The sequence below is a fragment of the Mus pahari genome, chromosome 16 (genome assembly GCF_900095145.1).
Source record: "Mus pahari chromosome 16, PAHARI_EIJ_v1.1, whole genome shotgun sequence".
Lineage (NCBI taxonomy): Eukaryota > Metazoa > Chordata > Mammalia > Rodentia > Muridae > Mus > Mus pahari.
The window spans coordinates 49,616,643-49,638,377 of record NC_034605.1 but is presented as its reverse complement, the minus strand read 5'-3'; the positions used below and the strand labels follow the sequence as shown (position 1 = coordinate 49,638,377).

At 45.6% G+C, this 21,735-nt stretch overlaps 1 protein-coding gene across 7 annotated transcripts in view; it reads left to right on the top strand.

Annotated features, from left to right (window-relative positions):
* The window catches only part of Kif13a (kinesin family member 13A), a 179,550-nt gene extending 177,262 nt beyond the window's left edge, over nucleotides 1-2,288 (top strand). For 6 of the 7 annotated variants that reach the window (XM_029547707.1, XM_029547710.1, XM_029547708.1 and 3 more), the window contains one exon: nucleotides 739-2,275. In XM_029547707.1, coding sequence (XP_029403567.1) covers nucleotides 739-759 — 21 coding nt within the window. In that variant the 3' untranslated portion in view covers nucleotides 760-2,275. Of the gene's footprint in view, nucleotides 1-738 lie in introns of all 7 variants that reach the window. The other variant, XM_021216077.2, reaches the window with a different exon arrangement.
* The last annotated feature ends 19,447 nt before the right edge of the window (nucleotides 2,289-21,735 follow it).

The following is a 21,735-nucleotide window of genomic DNA, read 5'->3' as shown; positions in this document are numbered from 1 at the left end:
TGGACCTAGTGCCTCCTTGAATGCCAGGCAACCGCTCTACCCATAAGCTACAACCCCCTCATCCATATTGTTGATTTTAAGAAGTCGTCTTGACACAACAAGTCTATCTGAGAGCTGGTGACATGGCTGAGGGTAAAAACTCCTGATATCTAAACATGAGTGTTGGAGCTTGAAGCCCCAGCACCCATAAAAAAGCTGAGTATGGCCATGTGGGGTCTTAATCCTAGTGGTTGGGGGAGAGACTGGACGTCCCTGGAGTTTGCTGGCCAGCTGGCCTGTCTGAACTGGTGAGCTTCAAGTTCACCTCTTAAGGCCTGGGGGTCAGTGTCCTCCTCTGGCTTCCTCATGCCCAGGCACAGGAAGTACACATGCGTATATACATACATACCACAAAGACTCATACACAATAAGAGCTGTATGAAGGGCTAAGAGTGTAGCTCCGTGGTATAGTGTTCGCCTAGCGCGCATGAGGTCCAAGGTTCAGTTCCAAGTACTTAGGGGAAACAAAGGAAATCGAAAAGTCAATTTGGAAACGTCTTCTACGGTTTTGTTTTAATCCTGGAATGATTCCGCACAAGGGTTACTTCCCACAGAAGTTCCACCCATTCTCTAATTCCATAATGAATTCAGTCTGGTCTGACCCTTCAGAAAGCCCCCTGGAGGGTAGGCCCTAGGTGGGGGTGGAGGGGCGGGGACATGGGGACAAGCTGCTTGGACTCACTGATCTCTGTATTCCAGGAAGCCACAGCCACTCGGTAAGGGACAGCCATGCCTCTCCAAGGTCACAGCTCCGGCAGCTTCGCTCATCGGTCCCACCCTGGGACAGTCCGTGCTCTGTCTTCAGATAGCTGTGACCTAGCTTGACCTCAGACCAGCCTGGGGGAGCCCTGTGCTTCCCCTCCCCAGTGGGAGAAGCAGCACTTTGTCCCACGGTGAAATCACAGCCCCTGCTCTTTCCAGAAAGGAAGAGAATCTCGGCTTACCTACGTGGCAGTATTTTCGTTAGCACTTCCGTACAAGCCCCCTCTGTGCAAAGACCTCCACAGACTCAAACTTCACTCTTGTACATTTTTAATCAGTTCTTCCTGCAGACTCTGGAGTCAGTGCTCTGATCTCTTTTTATATGTAATATATATTATGTATATGAATTGTGTATCTACGGTGTGTCTGTCCGGAGACGTATCTGCATACTGAAGGGCAGATAGATGATTTGTTGAAAATCCCAAGGTACTGGACTTTTGTTACAAAGCGACCCAGGTAACTGCCTGGACAGGAGCAGGAGAGAAGCGTATCTTATGTTCTGTAAGAATGAGGTTCTAAATCCCTCTTCATAGAAAAGGTTGCAGGCACTGTTCTTTATAACCAAAGAACTTCCAGGAGACTGAACGTCTTTGCTGTCCACTCTTGTTTTTGTGTGAGTATATAATCTCACTCCAGTCTGGTGCCATACTTCCCTTGGCTACCAAGCCACGTGCTGCCCTTGGTCCCTGTCCCCTTTCCTAAGCACACTGAGAAATTGCACAGCTGTCACCTTCAGTCTTCCACCTCGCCTGGTACCTACTGACTCGATATCGACCCTTGCCATGGGCGGGGCTCCTACTCCACCCTAGCAGTTCTCATATCCTGTCCACCTATCCGAGCAGGCGGAGTGCACAGGGAAGTGTTACTACACGCAACGCAGCGATGCACCAAGAGTCGGGGTAGAGCCCTGACTGGCGGCAGCTTTTTCAGGCTGTTTCAGGTCGCTAGCTTCTCTTGTGGTGTGGGTTTGCCGGTTTTTGCCTGACTCTGGAAAAATGCTGAAGAGAAGGACTAAGCTATCAAGTTTGTAGGTTTGCACGTCACCTTGTCTGAGGGGGATTAAACATTGGACCGCTCCGTTGTCATTTTTTTTTCCCCTTTTTGGTTTTCAAAGTATCCTGCAAGGAGAGACCTTCTAGGATCGTGGTGTGGAAAATTTTACAAATATATTTTATGTCCTTACTCTGTAGATGCCTGTACAATGGACCTCTATGTACAGCTACACGTGTGTTGTGAGGAAGTGAGAGAGCATGTGTGCAGTCTGCTGTACTTTTTTTTTTTTTTAAGTTCTTAGCATTGGTGAGGGAGATATGGGAGATTCTATTGACAAGCTGCTGTTTTGTGTGTATAGTGAGCTGACCGGTAGTATTTTACTATCATCTGTTTAAAACAAAAACTGTAATTTATATTCCCTATCAACTATTGTATTTAATTGGTACAGATTTGTGTGTGTTTTAGAATACAAACTGTCTAATTCAGAGTCCAAAGTGTCGATCGTCTGTTCTTAATAACTCTACCGTGGGGTGGAATCAGAACTCAGTGGCTAAACTGTTGCCTGTGCAAGAATGACAACCTGGGTTTGAATCCCAGAACCCATATTTCATAAAAGGAGAGAGAAAGGGAGAGGGAGAAAGAGAGAGAAGAAAGGAAGGAAGGGAGGGAGAGAGGGAGGGAGGGAGGAAGGAAGGAAGGAAAGAAGGAAGGAAGGAAGGAAGGAAGGAAGGAAGGAAGGAAGGAAGGAAGGATGCTCATGGGCCAGCAAGCTTAGTCTAATCAGTGAATCCCAGACCCGTGAAAGAGTCTGTCTCAAAAACCAAGGTGAACAATGAGTAATGTTATGACATTGTCCTGTAGGCTGTATACCCTCACACGGCCATTAGGTTCAGGTCCAGTTCACTATCTTTGTGTGCATATATACAGCTATGCTGTGAGAAAGCCTGCTAACATTTAGCAATTCATTGAGGGCTTCATGTCAGCCAGGCACTGCCCTGGGTACATTTGACGTTCACGTTGATTAATCTGATGGCACAGGCACTGTGACTATCAAACTTTCCTAAGTGTTGGTTAATGGAGATCCAAAGCTGAGAGGTTGGCAAAGCTGGGTTTCAGCCCACATATCTGGCTGGTCGCTTCCCTCTGTCTTCTGTTGCCAGGTAGCATGATCTGGAAGGGCTATACTTGGCAGAGGGCAGATACAGGACACAGCAGTGTGTGGTGTGATAATGACAGGTTGCTGATGTAACAACAAGCCAGGGGCCTTCTGGGACAGCAAGGACATGAATTGTCTCCAAGCAAACCTTGGACCTGTGGACCTGTGCTGAAGATGCCCTTGCAGAGTCTTTGTAGGAAAACAGCTTTTTTGAAGTCTCCAGGAAATGGAGTCCAGCAACAAGTGCCTTATGTGGGCTTCCAGGAGCAAATAGACCAAGGGAATGGGAAACTCACTTAAATGTATACAGTTAAACAAACAGTGATAACTCAACCATCTACACTATTGGGAGATAGCTCACTCAGGAACTGCTTGCTGTCAAAGCATGAAGACCCAAGTTCAGATTCCCAGTATCCCTGTAAACAGTCGAGCATAGCAGCATTGACTTATGGGGAAAATAATTGTTTATAAAAATATCTTTAGGGCTGGAGGGATAGCTCAGCGGTTAAGAGCACTGACTGCTCTTCCAGAGGTCCTGAGTTCAATTCCCAGCAACCACATGGTGGCTCACAACCATACGTAATGAGATCTGANTAAGGAATACTTTGCAAACACTATTTCAACTCAGTAGTATAAGAGCCATCACAGATTAAGAAACTTCATTAAGGGGCTGGAGAGGTGGCTCAGTGGTTAAGAGCACTGACTGCTCTTCTGAAGGTCATGAGTTCAAATCCCAGCAACCACATGGTGGCTCACAACCATACGTAATGAGATCTGACGCCCTCTTCTGGTGTGTCTGACGACAGCTATAGTGTCTTCAGATAAATAAATCTTTTTTTTTTTTTTTTTTTTTTTTTTTTAAGTAAAGCTTTCTGGCTGTATAACGAAAGGGTCTCGAGAGAAGATGTGATTGAGCAAGAATTCTTATTGTCTTTTGGAGTCCTCAAGAGTATGATTCTGGCACACAATTGGATAAGAAACGTTTTTTGATGTTTCAGCCCAAACTTCCTGTAGTATCAGTGACACGTATCTTTCTGTAACATACAGCTCATCTCCCAGACTAAGATCCAAGAAGAAGAAGCTAAAGCATCCATAGTGTCACATGTGCATAATCCTGGAGCTTGGGAAGCAGGGGCAGGAGGATCACAGCCACTTCAGAGTCACCCAGGACTGCATAGTAAGACCATGTCACCAAACCAAACCAAGCCAAACCAAGCCAACCAAACCAAACCAAGCCAAACCAAACCAAACCAAACCAAGCCAAACCAAACCAAACCAAACCAAGCCAAACCAATCCAAACGCTACTAAATCTGCAACAGACACAGTTCGTGTCGGGTTTTTGCCTAGCCAAAAGAAAGCCAGCCAGTTCCAACAGCAAAAGCACCTTCAGCAGGGGTCCAAAGCTTACCCTCCCCTCTTGCCCGTAGGGAGATACAAATCCAGAAGGTGTCAGGAAAGAGCAGGAGGTGCACCTGCCCTTCCGTAGAGCCAGGGTCTGAGTGAAAGCAGAAGCCCAAAGACTAAATTGAACCTGCTTATCCTTGTCTCTCATCCTCTGAGGGGAGGGAAAGGGGAGGAGAGGTTTGAGAGCCAGTTGTTTCCAGAGTAAGACGTGTACAGGTGTGGTCTAACTTCTTCACACACATGCACACACACATATGCATGTGCACACACCCTCAGATCTGAGACTACCACTGACTGTGTGTTCCTGGTAAAACAACTCCTTCCCACCTGGAGGTCCAGGGGGTGCTTGTATCCTTGCAGACTGTCCTCGTGTAGAAGACTGTAGGTTCCAGACTCCAGGCTGTGCCTCAGTCATTATAACCTGAACCCGCAGGCAATAGCTGCCATCTTGGAGGGAATCTCACACTGGGAACGGAACTCTGGGATACTAATTAATAGAAAAATTGTATATAGAGTATTGTATTGATGAAAAAACAACAACAACAGCAGCTCTCATCTTAAAGGGTATAGTGTATTCTGGAGCCATTTGAGTGACTGTGGCCTGGGAGCACAGATGTAGGTTACTCCAAATCCCATGTTCCAGCCTGAAAGTCATTTTGTGAAGTTTTACCGAACAGACAAAGCTATAAATCAAGGTAAGTTTAAAATACTTTAGTGAGTGTATCAAAGAGTCAGGTACAGCAAGATGGGGGAGCTTTTCTGTCGATCCAAGCTGCTCTCCGATGACATTCTTAGCTTCTGGGAGGGTAGACGCCAGTGGTTTGTTAATAGATTTCTAAAAAGTACCCGTTAGTAACGGGATGTTGGTTCAGACTCAGAGGTGGGCAAGGAATGCCTGTTCCAGAGGTCTATCACTAGCCCGAGATAAGGTAACTAGCCTTTGGCCTAACCTTAGGAATGTTGGTAACTGCAACATTCCTAAAATTCTAATCAGCCATCCAAACTCTGTAGGCAGCAGCTTCTTTAGGAATTCTCACCCGTTCTTGTTAGAAGTAAAGGTTAAAAAGGTGAGTTCGGAAAGAGTTTCTAAGAGACAATATAAGTTCCTTGGCGATTAAAAACTTGGTTTGGCATTAGACAGAGCTCGGGGAGTCTTGTGGAAGAGTCGGGGGAAGGATCGAGGGACCTGAAGGGGACAGGGACTCCACAAGAAGACCAACAATTACCCTTGACCCTTGGGGGCTCCCAGAAACTGAACCACCAACCAAAGAGCATACATGGGCTGAACCTACCCCCCCCACACACACACACATATGTAGCAGATGTACAGCTTGGTCTTCATGTGGGTCCCCCAACAACTGGAACAGGGTCTGTCTGTCCTTCACTCTGTTGCCTGCCTGTGGATCCTGTTTCTCCTAATGGGCCTGCTTTCTGTTGCCTCAGTGGGAGAGGGGGTGCCTAGTCCTACAGTGAAGTGAGTCACGTGCTAGAGAGGGCTTCCCCCTTCTTGGAGGAGAAGGGGAGGGGGGAATGGAGAAAGGAACTGGGGGTGGGGGCTGGGAGGAAAGGGGTGGGCTGTGATCAGGATGTAAAGTTGAATTTTTAAGAAGTTGGGTTTGGTTTATCATAATATTAACCAACTGACCTTACAGTACCCCTACTGCCTCGAATTATTTAGATTTTTGTTTGTTTTGTTTTTTTGATATGGGGTCTCTCTGGTTGTCCTGGAACTCTCAGATCCTCCTACATCTGTCTCCCCCTGGGATTAAAGACCTGAACACCCGGAAATGATGTTCATGACAATTTAAGCAGTTATTTGGAGCTTCATCTCCTGAACTCCTGCCCAAGTCAAGTCGTGGAGATACTGGTTTCATTTTTATATTCACGTGTGTTTGTGTATGCATGTATGCCACAGCCTATGTGTGGAAGTCTGGGAACAGCTTGTGGGAGGTCACTTTTCTCCTTCTACCCTGGGGGGTTCAGGGTTCAAACAGAGGTCCTCAGTCTTGGTGACAAATACCTTTACACACCGAGCCTGCTTACTTGCCTGAGATTTTCCTGAAAACGAGCCAGGCACGATGGCTTGTGCTTGTAATGCTCATTCTGAGATACTGAGGTAGAAAGAGCGCTGTGGGTTGATGTCAGCCTGGGATACGCATGAACCTCCGGGGAGCTAGGGCTACAGAGTGAGACCTTGTTTCAAGTGACGAGGAGAAGAGCCAGCTAGGGGGGCACACACCTTTCGTCTCAGCACTCAGGCACAGGCAGGCTGATCTCTGAGTTTGAGGCCAGCCTGGTCTACTGCGCGCATTCCAGGACAGCTAGGGTGGGCTACATAGAGAAACCCTTTCTCAAAGACAGGAAGGGGGTAGGGGAGGGGGATTGCGTCACTGTTGTCCCAGTCCAGCAGGAAGTTTGAGGATCGACAGATCTCATTTCCTGGGGTCTTTTGTTTGTTTGTTTGCTTGCTTGCTTGCTTGCTTGCTTGCTTTTTTTGTGTGGGTTTCTCTGTGTAGCCCTGGCTGTTCCAGAACATGCCCCATAGACCAAGCTGGCCTCAAATGCAGTGATGCTTCTGCCTCTCGCTCTGCCTCTCTCGCTCTGCCTCTCTCTCTGCCTTTCTGCCTCTCTCTCTGCCTCTCTGCCTCTCTGCCTCTTGCTCTGCCTCACTCTCTGCCTCTCTGCCTCTCTGCCTCTCTCTCTGCCTCTCTGCCTCTCTGCCTCTCTCTCTCTGCCTCTCTCTCTGCCTCACTCTCTGCCCCTCTCTCTGCCTCTCGTGCTTGGAATAAAGGTGTGTGCCACCATTGCCTGCCCCGTTTCCTGAATTTATAATCATTAAGTAAGCAAATAAAGCTACAGGTCTTTGTGATTGGTTAAACTAACCCTCCCTCATTGAATCGGCATGATCTATGCAGCCTGTGGTTAACCGCAAATGAAACAAGCCTGCTTAGCTAACGACAGAGTTAGAATATTGAGCTACAACAAGCGCCAAGCTGAGAGAAACTGCCCAGTAATGAGGATGTGAAAGTTAACTTCCTTACCACTTGGTCTCAGGGCTACCGTGATAGGATATGCCAATTTACCCACATTTTCTGCTAGTGTGTGCTGTGTTATATACATTTGTAACCAATGTAGTATATTAGCAAATTATCCTTAGGTTATTGGCTCAATGTAACATTAACATCATCTTACACTACTTATTTTGTGTTTGAAACAAGGTCTCATGTATCTTAGGCTGCCTCCAAACTCACTGTAGCCATGGATGGTCTTGATCTTCTCTGATCCTCCTGCGTCCACCCACCAAGTGCTGGACTTACGGGCATGCCACACCATCTCCTGTGTTTCAGGTGTTGGAGCTCAGGGCATCATGCATACTGCAAAAACTTGCTTACAGTTTTTATAGATCTAGAATTCAGAGGTCGGTAAGTCTGAGAAGTTCTGAGTCCAGTACCTCCCGAAGTTACGATCAGCATCAGTTTTCTGAAGGAATGAGTGGGAAGAGGAGGATCTACTTTTAGAATGGTCCACCCACACAGCTGGCAAGCTGTGTTTCCTCACCATGCAGACCTCTGCCTAGTGCTTAGGTGTCCTCACACCGCAGAGGTGGCTTCAGTACAGTGATTGGGTAGCTTAAGAGAGCACACAGAAGTCTGGAGTGCCTTTTGTGACCTTATGTTAGAAGGCACATGTGGTGCTTTGTTTATTCTCAGCCCGGGGAGTGGCACTATTAGGAGACCCTGTTGGAGTAGGTGTGGCTTCGTTGGACTGGATGTGTCACTGTGGGCATGGACTTTAAGACCCTCTGTCTAGCTGCCTGGAAGCTAGTCTTCTAGTAGCCTTCAGATGAAGATGACGTAGTCTTCTAGTAGTCTCAGCTCTGCCTGCACCATGCCTGCCTGGATGCTGCCGTGTTCCCGCCTTGATGATAATGGAATGAACCTCTGAACCTGTAAGCCAGCCTTTATAAGACTTGCCTTGGTCATGGTATCTGTTCACAGCAGTCAAACCCTAAGACAGAAGTTGGTACCAGAGACTGGGGTGTTGCTGTGATAGGCCTGACCATACTTCTGTTTGGAAGAATGGATTGTGGTACTTTGGATTTGGAAAGCAGTGGCATGCTTTAAATGGGGCTTCATGGGCCATCCTAATAGGAATATGGAAGACCATGTTACTGAGCGTGATTGAATTGTGCAGACCTGGCCCAAGAGGTTTCAGTGAAGAATTTCCATATGTGGCCTAGAGACTGTTTTTGTGATATTTTGCTGAAGAATGTGGGTACTATTTGCCCTTGTCTGAAAAGTCTGCCTAGGGCTAAGGTGAAGAGACTCAGATTAATTGCATTGACAAAGGATGTCTCAAAAAAGCCCAGTAGAGACTTTGTTCCCTAGTTAAGTCTCTTGAAGAGCATTTTAAACAAGTGTAGCAAGCTGAGAAAGGAAAAAATGTAAAATATATGGTTCGTGTATTAAAGGGGCAGTGAAATGTTCTAGGAGATAGCAGGTTAAGGGAGTGGGACTTTGGGGCAAGATCCTACCCAGCTAAATTTAGATCCAGGCACGGGTGGTATACACCTTTAATCCCATGAGACAGACATACAGATCTCTGGGTTCAAAGTCAGTATACAGAGAAAAATTAGGACAGCTAAGCTTAGGCACTGAAGGAATTGGAAAACAGAATAATGTACTATAACAAGGGGGCCAAGTTCCAGCCCCAGGAACAGCAGAATTCAGCAGCTTTGGTCATTTGGCTCTGGCTTTATGGTCAAGAGGAGACGGAGACTACTGGGACAATTGATGCTGGCTAGCTGGAGCTAAGAAATTAGTGGTGATTAAGAAGAGACCAGCATCACTGGGGTGAAATCTTCTGGGAGGTGTTTTCTGAGAGCAGAAAGATGCTGTGTTCCAGAGATAGCCAAGGTTGTACCTCGTGCTTCAGCTGGACTTGGTAATGTGGAAGAGTCACCCAGGTGGTACTGGTTTTAAAGGCATGAAGGGGGGTCATGAAGAGCAGCTGAGGCTTAGCACTGTGAGAGCCATGGAAGGCCATTGGTGAAGGTACAGCCTCAGTTGCAATTGATGGCCCAGGACTGAAGGGGTCATGCAAAGAATTTGAGGCTTGGCACCACGAAGAGAGCCTATGAGAGGCTATTAGTGAAGCCCAGCTGGAACAGAAGACTCCAGTGTATTGTAGATGCTAGTACCATGGGATCATCATCAAGAACAGCAGCAGCAGTGGAGTGGATCAACCTGAGCTTAGAGTGCTACAGAGGGCAGAGCTGGAGAATTGACACCAACCCTTTAAGGGAGCCCAGAAGATCATGTGTGGATCCCAGACATTGAAACAAGAAGCTGTTAATATTGAAATTGCCTTGGAAACCTCAAGATGTTCGAGATGCCAGAGCCATGGGCTATCTGCTGAGGAAAGCTGCTATCAGGGAGTGGAACCCGCCCAGGAGAAAGAACTTTGTTGCAGTCAACAGAGATGAAAAGGGAGTTGGAGATCTGAAGACCACTTTGACATCAAACATGGAGATGCAGTTTGGAATTTGCCCAGCTGATTTTTTGTCTTGCTTTGTGGGATTACAATGAAATGATTGGATGGATCTCAGAAGAGATTGAACTTTGGACTTTTAGCATTGTTGAGACTGCTATAGACTATGGGGACTTTGGAAGTTGGACTAAATGTATTTTGCATTATGTTATGTTTAGATATGGCCCCGATAGACTCATGTGTTTGAATAAGCCTATGGGGGTTAGGAAGTGGAATGTGATGGTTTGTATGTGCTTGGCCCAGGGAATGGCAATATTAGGAGGTGCGGCCTTGTTGGAGTAGGTGTGTCACTGTTGGTGTGGGCTTAAAGATCCTCATCCTAACAGTCTGGGAGTCAGTATTATCCTAGCAGCCTTCAGATGAAGATGTAGAACTCTCAGCTCCTCCGGCACCATGCCTTCCTGGATGCTACCATGTTCCTGCCTTGATGATAATGGACTGAACCGCTGAACCTGTAAGCCAGCCCCAATTAAATGTTGTCCTTATAAGACTTGCCTTAGTCATGGTGTCTGTTCACAGCACATGTCCAAGACAGTTCTGATTAGAAGTAAGGTTCTTAGTCTCTGCTGATGGGGAAGACTAGTGGACTCTTCCTTTTGAAGACTGTGAAGAACCTGGAGACATTTTAAAGCCACCATCTACAACACTCAGGGTTGCCCTCTGGCATGTACATAGAAACACATACAGATACACAAACACAAACACACAGAGAGAGAGACAGAGACAGAAAGACACACAGAAAGATAGACAGAGAGAGAGAGAGAGAGACAGAGAGAGAGAGAGACAGAAAGATACAGAGAGAGACAGAGAGAGGAGAGACAGAGAGACACACAGAAAAAGATAGAGACAAAGAGAGACAGATACAGAGAGAAGAGAGGCAGTCAGAAAGGTACACACAGAGAGACAGAGAGGCCTAAAACAGCACAGTTTCTAGCCAAGAGCTCACTGGGTGAGATCTGCTGATAAAATCTCCTGGAAGTGGAAATTCCTGGAGGCTAGAGGTATCCCAGGCTCACCAGGGAGTAGTAGTAGTAGCCCAAAGTGGGCTGTCTGGTGTGACCTTCTTTTGTCCAACGGGGTTTATACATACACACACCACCACCACCACCACCAACAGGATCAAACATCTCCATCTCCAGATGGAATAAAGCCCAATCAACACACCTTTTACTTAGAGGGGAAGCGAAGAGGCCCATCGACAGGCCCAGGGCTGGCCTAAGAGAACTCCATCACTCCTTTCAATCTGTCAAGTCTACAATTTCTTTAGTACCTCCTTCATCTCCATACTAAGCTTTCAGAGAAATAAAAGCCATGACACTCCACTTAGGAGGCTTTTCTTTATAATGTGCAGGAGAGTGCTCTGGAGACAGCCAGCATCAGTCACAACACTTCCTGATCAATCATCTTGCCAGAGGCACTGGCACTTTACCTGTGTTAAAGGAAAAGACGTGGCCCAAGACTAGAGCCAAATAGTTCTTCAAATATAGGAAGACATTAGCCTACGTCTCCTGTCCACCTCCAATCACCCCAACCTTGGCTTTGTTAATGTGCAGTATTCTGATGTCACAATAACACTCCCCGGGCGGCAGTATCAAGTCAATAGACACAATTGGTCTCTGTCAATATCAACAACCATCCCCAGGGGTGAGTCTACCCAGCCATGACTTGGGAATGGTTTTCAGTTGGTTTATCCAGGATCCATCTAGATGGGCTCTTATGGATTCCAAAGCAGCGCAGGTTTCCCAACCTCCTTTGGAGTCAAACAGGGGTTGTGGGGAGGAGACACAGACAGCCTGGCATACCCTACTTAGCTAGAGTCCCAGGAGACCGGTGGGCTCAAAGTGAGGAGGGCTGATACAACCTCAAGCAAATTAACACAAGTAGTCTAGAAACAATCTTTGAAACTGAGCTACTTTGGGTCCATATATTATTTGCTAGAGTCATCTTTTTTAAAGTGTTACCAAACCTGGAGTAAATGGAGCATTTATACATATCCAGGTACTTTTCTCTAAGAATGAAACAATGTGTGTGTCTCTATGGAATATTCTCACATTTGACATTCATTCTGGGATGGTCTTGGGATGCTGGGTCATAGGTAATATTCATATTTGGCTCAGGGAGTCAATGTGGTGCCATATATCTATACTCCCAGCGGGTTTATGAGGCTGATCAGCAAGTTCAAGGTTTGCCCAGGCTACACAGCAAGCTCAAGGCCTGTCTCAAAACCAAAAGTAAAAGGGGAGTTGAGAGGACTCTGAGTTTGGATCGCCTGCTACTATGTAAAAAGCCAGGAGTGGTGGCGTGTGCCCATTATCCTAGCCAGAGGAAGAGAGAGAAAGGAGGGGGCCTGGGGCTCACTGGCCAGCGAGTCTTTCTGAGTCAATGAGTCCAGACCCTGTGAAGAATCCCTGACTCAAGAAATAAGGTAGGAAGCCCCTGAGGAGGAGAACTGTACGCACTTGTGCAGGCACACATACAAACACAGGCACACACCATGGGGGCCAGTGGGATGGCTCGGTGGGCAGAAGTAACTCCTGCCAAGTCTGACTAAGTCTGATTATCAGGACACCCATGGTGAAGAGAGCTGATGCTGCAAGTTGACCTCTGACCTTTATACATGTTCCAAGGTACATCATAACACACATACACACACACACACACACACACACACACACTTTAAAATGTGATACTCTTGGAACACGGACAGGAGACTAAGGGATGATCTAATAAGGACTGGAAAAAAACAGCTAATAATAGCCAGCTCTGTCCACATTCGTTTGGCCTGAGTTGTCCTTTCTTTGAAAGATGGAGACAGACGTCTCAAGATTCTGATCCCATTCGGGGATTTTTTCCCCCCGCTGGATGCTACCCCTTAGGAAGGAATGGATGAAGGGAAGAAAGAGTGAGAGGCAGAAAAGACAGAGGATGTGAGAGAGAAGGGAGATCTGCAGGAGCCATACCCGTAGCGAGGCCAGAGGACCAGGGAAATGGAGTACATAAGCAAAAACATTCGAGAGGTTTATTAAAAGACAGATCTCCTGGAGCTAGTGAGGTGGCTCATCTGGCAGAGTGCCTTCCTCATAAGCAATGAAGACCCAAGTTCAATCCCAGGACCAATAGGAAGGAGAAAGAAAAGAAAACTAAGCCTGGCAGTGGTGGCACACACCTTTAATCCCAGCACTTGGGAGGCAGAGGCAGGCAGATTTCTGAGTTCGAGGCCAGCCTGGTCTACAGAGTGAGTTCCATTTATAGTATAACCCTAGTATAATTTGAAATAAAATAATGTCACTGTTTGAAAGACAGGGTCTCTGGGACTGGAGAGATGGCTCAGCGGTTAAGAGCACTGATTGCTCTTCCAGAGCTTCTGAGTTCAATTCCCAGCAACCACATGGTAGCTCACAACCATCTGTAATGGGATCTGATGCCCTCTTCTAGTGTGTCTGAAGACAGCTACAGTTTTCATATACATAAAATAAATAAATAAATCTTTTTTTTTTTTTTAAAGACAGGGCCTCTCTATGTAGCCCTGGATGTTTTGGGAAAATAAATATTAAATCATCTTTTAAAATGATAAAAATAGAGAATATGTACAGAAAAAGTCACATATCTCTGCAAGGAATTTATATGTTTACATATTTAATCAAAGTAAAAATAAAATTAACAGTATGACCCTTTGCCAGGAACAGAAGGACCTATGCTGTCATTGTATTTCTACATATAGAACACATGGCTGTGACATAGCAAATACTGGTGGAATGCTAGACTGAAAGTCTCTATTACTGCTGGGCAGGGGTGGCTCACGCCTTTAATCCCAGCACTTGGGAGGCAGAGACAGACGGATTTCTGAGTTCGAGGCCAGCCTTGTCTACAGAGCGAGTTCCAGGACAGCCAGGGCTACACAGAGAAACCCTGTCTTGAAAAACCAAAAAAAAAAAAAAAAGTCTCTATTGCACTAACCTTATTTTTAAGTGTCTCTGGGGGATTAAACCTGGGGTCCTGTGCTTACTAGGTAAGCATGATACTATCAGACTATATCCCCAGCCCCAAACTATGATTTCAAAGTATTGTACATATATTTCTGTCTTTAGAGTACAGTTCTTACTGTAGTATCTATCACTCAAGGAAAGCAGTGTTGATCTGATTACAAAAATGGAGGGGGCATTTACTGTTTGCCACTGACATAACAATTAGTACACAGCCTGGGGACATTTGTGTTTCCGAGGAAAGGGTGGCAATGGAGGTGTGGCTCGGGACTATAGCATTTGCCTTGTATGTACAAGGTCCTGTGCTTGAGCCACCGTGTGTGAACATGTGTGTCTGTGTGTGTGCCCGTGTACATGGGCACATATGGAAGAGGGATTAAAATATTAAAGGTTCTAACAATGAAAGATAATCTTGCCAATTTTAATGTTGAGTCGTCTTTCAAAATGCACAGGAAAATGTTGCGCGTCGAACAGGAAGGTGGGCATAGTTGCTCACCTTTATAATCTCAGCGCTCAGTGAGCTGAGGCAGTAGGGTTGTTGTGAAGTTTGAAAACTAGCCTGGAAGACACAATGAGCTCTAGGCCGTCCCTGAGAGACCTTGTCTCAGGAAAAACAAATTGCCAGGTTGTGGTGGCACATGCCTTTGATCCCAGCAGGGCAGGCTAATCTCTGAGGTCTAGGCCAGCCTGGTCTACAGAGTGAGTTCCAGGACAGACAAGTATACACAGAGAAAGCTTGTCTTGAAAACAAACAAACAAACAAACAAACGGAAATAAACAAAGCTTGCAGAAGGAAATAAGTAAATAAACCACTTTTGTATAAATTTAGATTCATCCATTCAATAAATGTGTGGGCCAGGGAGGTAGAGTAGAGGACAAAGGAGCTTGCTGCCAAGCCTGACTATTTGAGTTCAATCCCCAGTCTGGCAAGTTGTCCTCTGACTTCCACATGACTCCCTTGCCATGTGTACACACACACACACACACACACACACACACACACACAATAAATAATCAAATAAGTAAAAAGTAAACTAAATAAATGTATAGTCAAAAGTAAATGTAAATAAAATTAAATCCTCACTTAATTTATCGAGTTTACACCTGGCACCACGGATGTAAAAAGCTGGTGTAAAAAGCTGGGAAATACGAGGTGACAATAGGAGGGTCCTCTCTTTGCAATGGATTATTTATCAATCCTTCATTATTGATGAGGCTGTTAAGTGACACCCAGCCTGAGGGGACACCATTGCTGCCACAGTTCACTCCTCACTCCTTTCTGTTTGTTTGCTCAGCAGGCAGCTTTTGAATCTTGGTCACCAAGCAGCCAACCTTGACTGCCAAGACTGACTTATGGAGGAGTAGCTGCGACCTACGGTGAGTCAGGGTTCCCGTGGACCGGGCACAGTTTGAGGGTGCGGTTTTTTTATTTTTATTTTATTTATTTTTATTCAGAATGGCTAGTGGGGACTCTGTCAGAATTCAGTGTTTTCACCTCAGCCTTCCTCTCTGCTCTCTGCCATCGCTCCGGAAGCCTTTCTGGATTGCTTGCAGCTGGTGGAAGATTTCCTCCAAAACTTGCCGGAGACACTTAACCGAAGGAGCCAGCCTCTCTGGTGTGGCTCTTGAGGCAGATCTGCAGTGCTTTTGTGTTGTTGTTTTACCTTGCAGCCCGCACAGAAAGTTTCCAGAAATCTCTCCCCGTTTCATTTATAAGGACTTCTTCTTCAAACGACCTTGTATTCAAGTTAGCGATAGAGAAAATGAAGTGGAGAAGCCCCAAACCAAGCCTTGAGAGAAGGAGCGAGGCTCTTTTCCGAGGACAGCGATGCGGGAGCTGAGTAGGGCGGACCCACCTGCGGAGGAATAGGGGGAGACACACACTCACTCGCAGGCAGGCAGGAAGACCAGAATGGGACCCGGCCCTGGTGACCTCCTGGGTGCCTTTTTACAAAGTTGCTTCCTTTGTCTTGGGCACAGATCACTGCATCTTTGTAGAAACGCTACCTACCACTCAGCTTAGACTCTGGAGTAGGGCGGAGAACAGCAATCACACTCAGGTATTAGCAAGCACGGAGCTAAATTCAGGGATGCTGGGAGTGCCAACGCTGAGGGGGAGGTCTAACCTATAGCAGGTGCTCACGTGCTTCTCCTGGGGGAACCCTTACAAGTCACTGCTGATTCCCAGAGGGGGGCGACATTTTATAGCTAAGCGTGTGAACAAGACCTAGTTGTTTATGTTTTCAAGTATGTTTAAGGGCTGGGAAGTGTCTGTGGTGTGGTAGAGCGTCTGGTGTGCTTGGATGTTTTTACTTTCTGTTTCCCGAGCATGTGTGGTTTAAAGACATCTCTCCCCTTAACTGGGGCGGGGTGTTTGTTGCTTCCTCTCAGGGGCTGTATTTGCCTTTAGTCTGCCTGGGAATACTGATCCTGCCTGCTGAACACTGAGTGCAGGATCCCAGTTCCACCCCACTTTGCTTTGGATTGGAAAGTTCTTTCTGTGGTCTGCTCCTTGATTTTGAAGAACCATGCTTTTGGTAGCTTATTTTGCTGATAGAGTTTATTTTTAAAATAGTGGTTTGTGTGTGCATGTTTAATTTAGACAGGTTCTTACTTGGGAGTAGCCCAGGCTGGCCTCCATCTTGAATCCACCCCTTTCCTCTGTAATCCAAGTGCTGGGATTGCAGAGGAGACCACCAAGGCTAACTTAAACAGTGCTTTGCTGTACTGTAAGATATCTGATCCTGTCAAAATGATGATTCTGGCTGAGTAGGCCCTGGATGGGCAGATGGTGTTAGTCCAGCATATTTCCCAATGCTTTGATCAGTTGACAAGGTTCAAAGATGGCCAAACTCACCATTGAAGCTGAATGAAGGGTTTCCAATGGTTTTGTTTGGGTGGTGATGGTGATGGTGATGTGTGCTGTAGATTCACTGCCATACCCATAAGTAAAGTGATCTTGAAAAGAAAGGCTTTAAGCTAGGCATGGCAGTGAACATCTCTGGTCTCGCTCCAGAGTCTGAGGCAGGAAGAGGACGGTGAGCTCTAGCCCAGCCTGAGCAGGCAACCTAGGAAGAGATGGTCTCAGAAAGTAAAGTAGGGGGCAGGATGGCCTAAGAGCACTTGCTGCTCTTACAAAGGACCCAAGTACAATCCCCACTTCCTACTTTAGGCAACTCACAACCGCCTATAAGTGTGTGTTCAGGAGAGCGGATGCCCTCTTTTGGTCTCTATAGGCCCTCTTCCCCCCCTCCCCCCGCAACAAATCAGCGGTAAAACAAAATTTGTTTGTAAACTTATAAGATGAAGAAACCACAAAAGACAGTTGCTGGGCGACCCTGAGGACCTGAGTTTCATCTCAGAAGCTATGGGGAGGTGGAAGGACAGAGGAGACTCCAGAAGGTTGTTCTCTGACCTCCCCATGTGCACAAGGTGATGTGCTCGTACCTTCTTCCCACTCCCTGGGCCATACACATACAACGTTTTAAACAGTCTCCTAGGGCTGGGGTGGAGCCTAGTAGTAAAGGACTTGCCTAGAGTGCTGGATTTAACCTAAGTACCCTCCCCCTCCCTCCCCCTCCCCCTCCGCCCCCCCAAAAATCAAGAACCTTGGTATCTTAGTATTGGCACACTGAAATCTGGAGATGATATATATTTCTACTCCCAATGTTAACGATGAGTCCAGTTTTCTAATATAGCTGGTGATTAGTGTTTTATAGACAGTAAAATTGAACCGAGCCAGGAGACAGTTTGTCTGTTGGCATGGAATCCATACTGTGTTAGTATTTATAGGTGATCAGTGTTAAGTGCTAGTGATTGGTCTAGCGCATCACGTTAAACATTTAGAGAATTCTGGCCAGTGCTAAGTTTCAGCACATTGTGTAGACAGAGGCTGTTTTACAGGTTTTATGGATGAGCATAACAATCGCTAAGACTAAAACCCTATAGGTTCTCAATAGATGGTTTTCTTTTTTAAAGAAATTAGATTCATTCATTCTGTTTTATGAGTGTTTCACGTACATGTATGCCTAGTGCCCACAAAGGTCAGAGAGGTAATTGGAGCCCCTCGAACTAAAGTTAGAGGTGGCCGTAAGCTGCCATGTGGTTGCTGGGAATTGAACCCGTGTCCTCTGCAAAAGCAGGAGCTGCTCTTAACCGCTGAGCTATGTGGGGAAATCCAAGACAAGTAAGGTTGGTTGTTACATTGTTCTTTTAAAGGTGGGTTAAATAAACAGATTAAACACAGGAGGATTTGCTGTCTTCAGTGACCCCAAGGTAGTCTATTAACCTCTGGCTGTGAGGTTCAGCAGAAGTTCCAGTTCAGAATGTAAGAGATGTTTTTATTTTAATTCATTGCCACAAAAAATATGTATCACATTCTATGGTTGTTGAATCAATTCATGATGGACTGCAGCCTAGCCAGACACTGATATATGGAGTTGGGAAGAGGAACAAATTCATGACATTTTTGCAATCATGAGATAGGTAAAATTAATTAAAACTTGACTATAGTCTAGTTAATTCATTCAGTCTTAGGTATTACTTTATTCCCCAAAGGTAGAGACCTTAGTAAGTTAATGAGAGTATAATGATGTATATCTTTAACTACTTTCCCATCACCATTGACTTTCTTACCCTAGTATCCAACACAAGGACACACATACACACACACACACAGCTTTTTATGTTGATTTTTTGCTTATTTACCTTTTGAGACAGGGCTTCACTATGTAGTCCAGGTTGGCACTAAATTTCTTAATCTTTCTGTTTGTACCTCCCATGTGCTAGAATTATAGTTGTACACCACCAGGCTGGCTTCTTTTCATTTCTCTGTTTAATAAAGTTCATGGTAGGAATTATCACATGAAAATGTGGGCAGAACACTGTGGTTATGTAACAATAATCTCATGGAAATAATTTGCGTGGATAGACACTATAGTCCAGACCTTAATTTTTGTGTTTAGAGGGTAAAATAAATACATAAAACTTCATAATTTCCTGTATTTGCCATCTCCGAATATTCTATTGGCTGGAGCTTTTTTTTTTTTTATACTTTTGAAAAAAATAAATGAAGACTAATTTGAGTCCAGGTTGGGGTTTGGGGAAACTGTATTTCGGTTTTAATAGTAATTCTTCATCTGCCAGATGAAGCTCAGTTGCTTATTTGCTGATTTGTAGTTGACAAACAGTTTCCATGTTAAACGGGAAGAATAGCTGGGTCTCTATTGGCAGAGAGACCCCAGCAGTAATCGTCTTTTCATGGATTGAGACATATTGTTTTGGCTCTAAAAAGCAGTCTAGATATAATGTGGACTTTTTGGATGTCATTGTTTTCCTGCTACAGTCTGCAACGAACCAACCACACAAATATAAGAGCACTGTATTTTTTTTCCTCTCTAAATAAATATATGCAGGAAATGGATGAAATAACCGAGATTAAGTTCCAAAGGGATGTGGACTCTTTCATGAATCCTCAAATTTTACCAACTTTCTACTTTGAAGTTTTGTATGACTTCGGTCAAGTTCTTTGACACAACCTTTCTTTTATTTCTTTTTTCTTTCCCAACTTGTGTGAGGGTGAGGGGGATAGGGTCTTGCTGAGCAACCCACAGTCCTCCCATCTCATCTGGAAGGTAAGGTCCTGTGTGATGTTACTTCTTTTCCCAGCGCAGCTTTGAAGATTGTCCCTTCCAGGAAAGAGATGCTAGCCTCTGCTGGAAACTTGATTCTGTTGGGCTGAGAAGGGCCGCTGTGAGGAACAGTTCTGCTTGTTCTGTGGTCCTCGGGGAGAGAACACACTTGGAGAGTGTAGGCAGATTGGGAAGGGAGGACGCAGAAAAAGAGGAAATGAATCCTTTTCATCATCTTCGGTAACTTGTCTCAGGGGTTAAGGTTAGACACAGAGTGTACCAACTGGTTACAGCAGGGTCTTTGATGTTCTGAAAGGTATAAGTTCAAAGGTACTGTAAGTTTTGGGTTTTTTGTTTTTTGTTTTTGTTTTTGTTTTTTTTTTTTTTTTGAGACAGGATTTTTCTGTATAGCCCTGGCTGTCCTGGAACTCACTCTGTAGACCAGGCTGGCCTCGAACTCAGAAATCCGCCTGCCTCTGCCTCCCAAGTGCTGGGATTAAAGGCGGGCGCCACTATCGCCCGGCGTAAGTTTTGTTTTATTAATTTGATTTCAATAGTGATTTGAATTGTACACTTTGAGGGTGGGCTGGTGTAAGAGATCATGGAGATCACTTTTGGTAGCAGATTTCTGGTTGGTACTAAGTGCTTTCTATCTGTACAGCTATTATAAGCAGAATCATGTCCTTGTTGAGGTAAATATTCATTCTATTTGCAGATGAGGAAAGTGAAGCTTAGAAAGATCAGTAATCTCCCCAAGGCCACACAGCTAGTAAGTGACAGATTTAAACAATCTATTTCATTTTATAGTTATAAACTTTAGAACACTGTTCTCTAATAGAACATTAAGTCTATGATTCTCCATAATCTATTATTTTCCTAATCATAGTTACATATTTCATGGGAAAAAAACTGGATTATAGTCCTGGCTTTGAGTGCCCAATTCCATATCCACCCTTTTTTTCCCCCCCAAAAACAGTTCTCTATGTAGTCCTGGCTGTCCTGGAACACGATTTGTAGACCAGGCTGGCCTTGAAGTCACAGAGATCCATCTACATCTGACTCCTGAGTGCTGGGATCAAAGGCGTGTGTCACCAGCCAGGCTCCAAATCGATACCCTTAATGGTGCCCCTTAAATTTTCTTGTTTTCCATATAGTCCATTGAATGACTAGGCTGGATCACATGATCAAACAGACCTTTTGTCTAATGCCTGCATCTTTAACAGTGTATCCGGCCTTTGAGGATACATTGTTTAGTCACCTAACTATAATACTAACTGAAGCAAAGATATGTTTACTAGGGATATATGAGTCACCCTTAATGTGTTGATTGCATAGGTCATAATTGCAATCATTTACTGCGTTTCTTGTATACCAGGAAATCTACTGAGTGCTCTCTACACAGACGACCGCACCAGCTCCCCACAACTTTATAAGGTAGATTTAAATAGTAGAGTCATCAAAGGTCAAGTCTGTAAGTAGTGAAGCAACTCAGAATGCCAGCACGGTGTTGACAACAAAGCCCTTATATGTTTAATGAAACAGTAATGAAGTTGTACATTTTGCTTTCGTTGCGACAGAATCTCACTATGAAGCTGAGGGTAACGTCTAACTAGCCATCCCCGTGTCTGCCTCCCAAGTGCCAAATGCCTTTCCTACTTTGTTTTAGGCCTTGGGACCGCGGCCACCGTTAATTCAAACGCGGTTTTTTTGTTTGTTTGTTTGTTTCGATTGTGATACATTATCGTTCTTTGATTTTACTCTTTACTTCCATTCTGCTTATAATCGATGAATGGGAGATTACAGTATTCCTGTCGAGTGCCATTCTGAATCTAAACCAGCAGCCAACTGCCGCCAAATGACCAGGGCTTTGTGCCTCTGCGGTGCTCCGCGGGTGTCCTTCCGCCACCGCCTGCCTTTCCGAGAATCCGCGTTCTGGCCGGAAAAAACTACATTTCCCAGAGGACCCCCGCGACAGAGCGCGGGCTCGGCCAACCCTTCCTTCCTTCACCCATCCCCCCACATTGTCGCAGCATGATGACGCAGACGCGTCGGTCGCCGAGGAGTGACGGTGTTCTGGCTCGCGACCGCGGCGGCCGCCTCAACAGCAGTAATAGGCGCAAGAGCGGCGGCGGCGGCGGCGACGACTGCAGGGACGACGAGGACGGCGGCGGCGGCGGCGGCGGGGCGGGCGCAGCGCGCACAGGGGGAGGGGTTGGC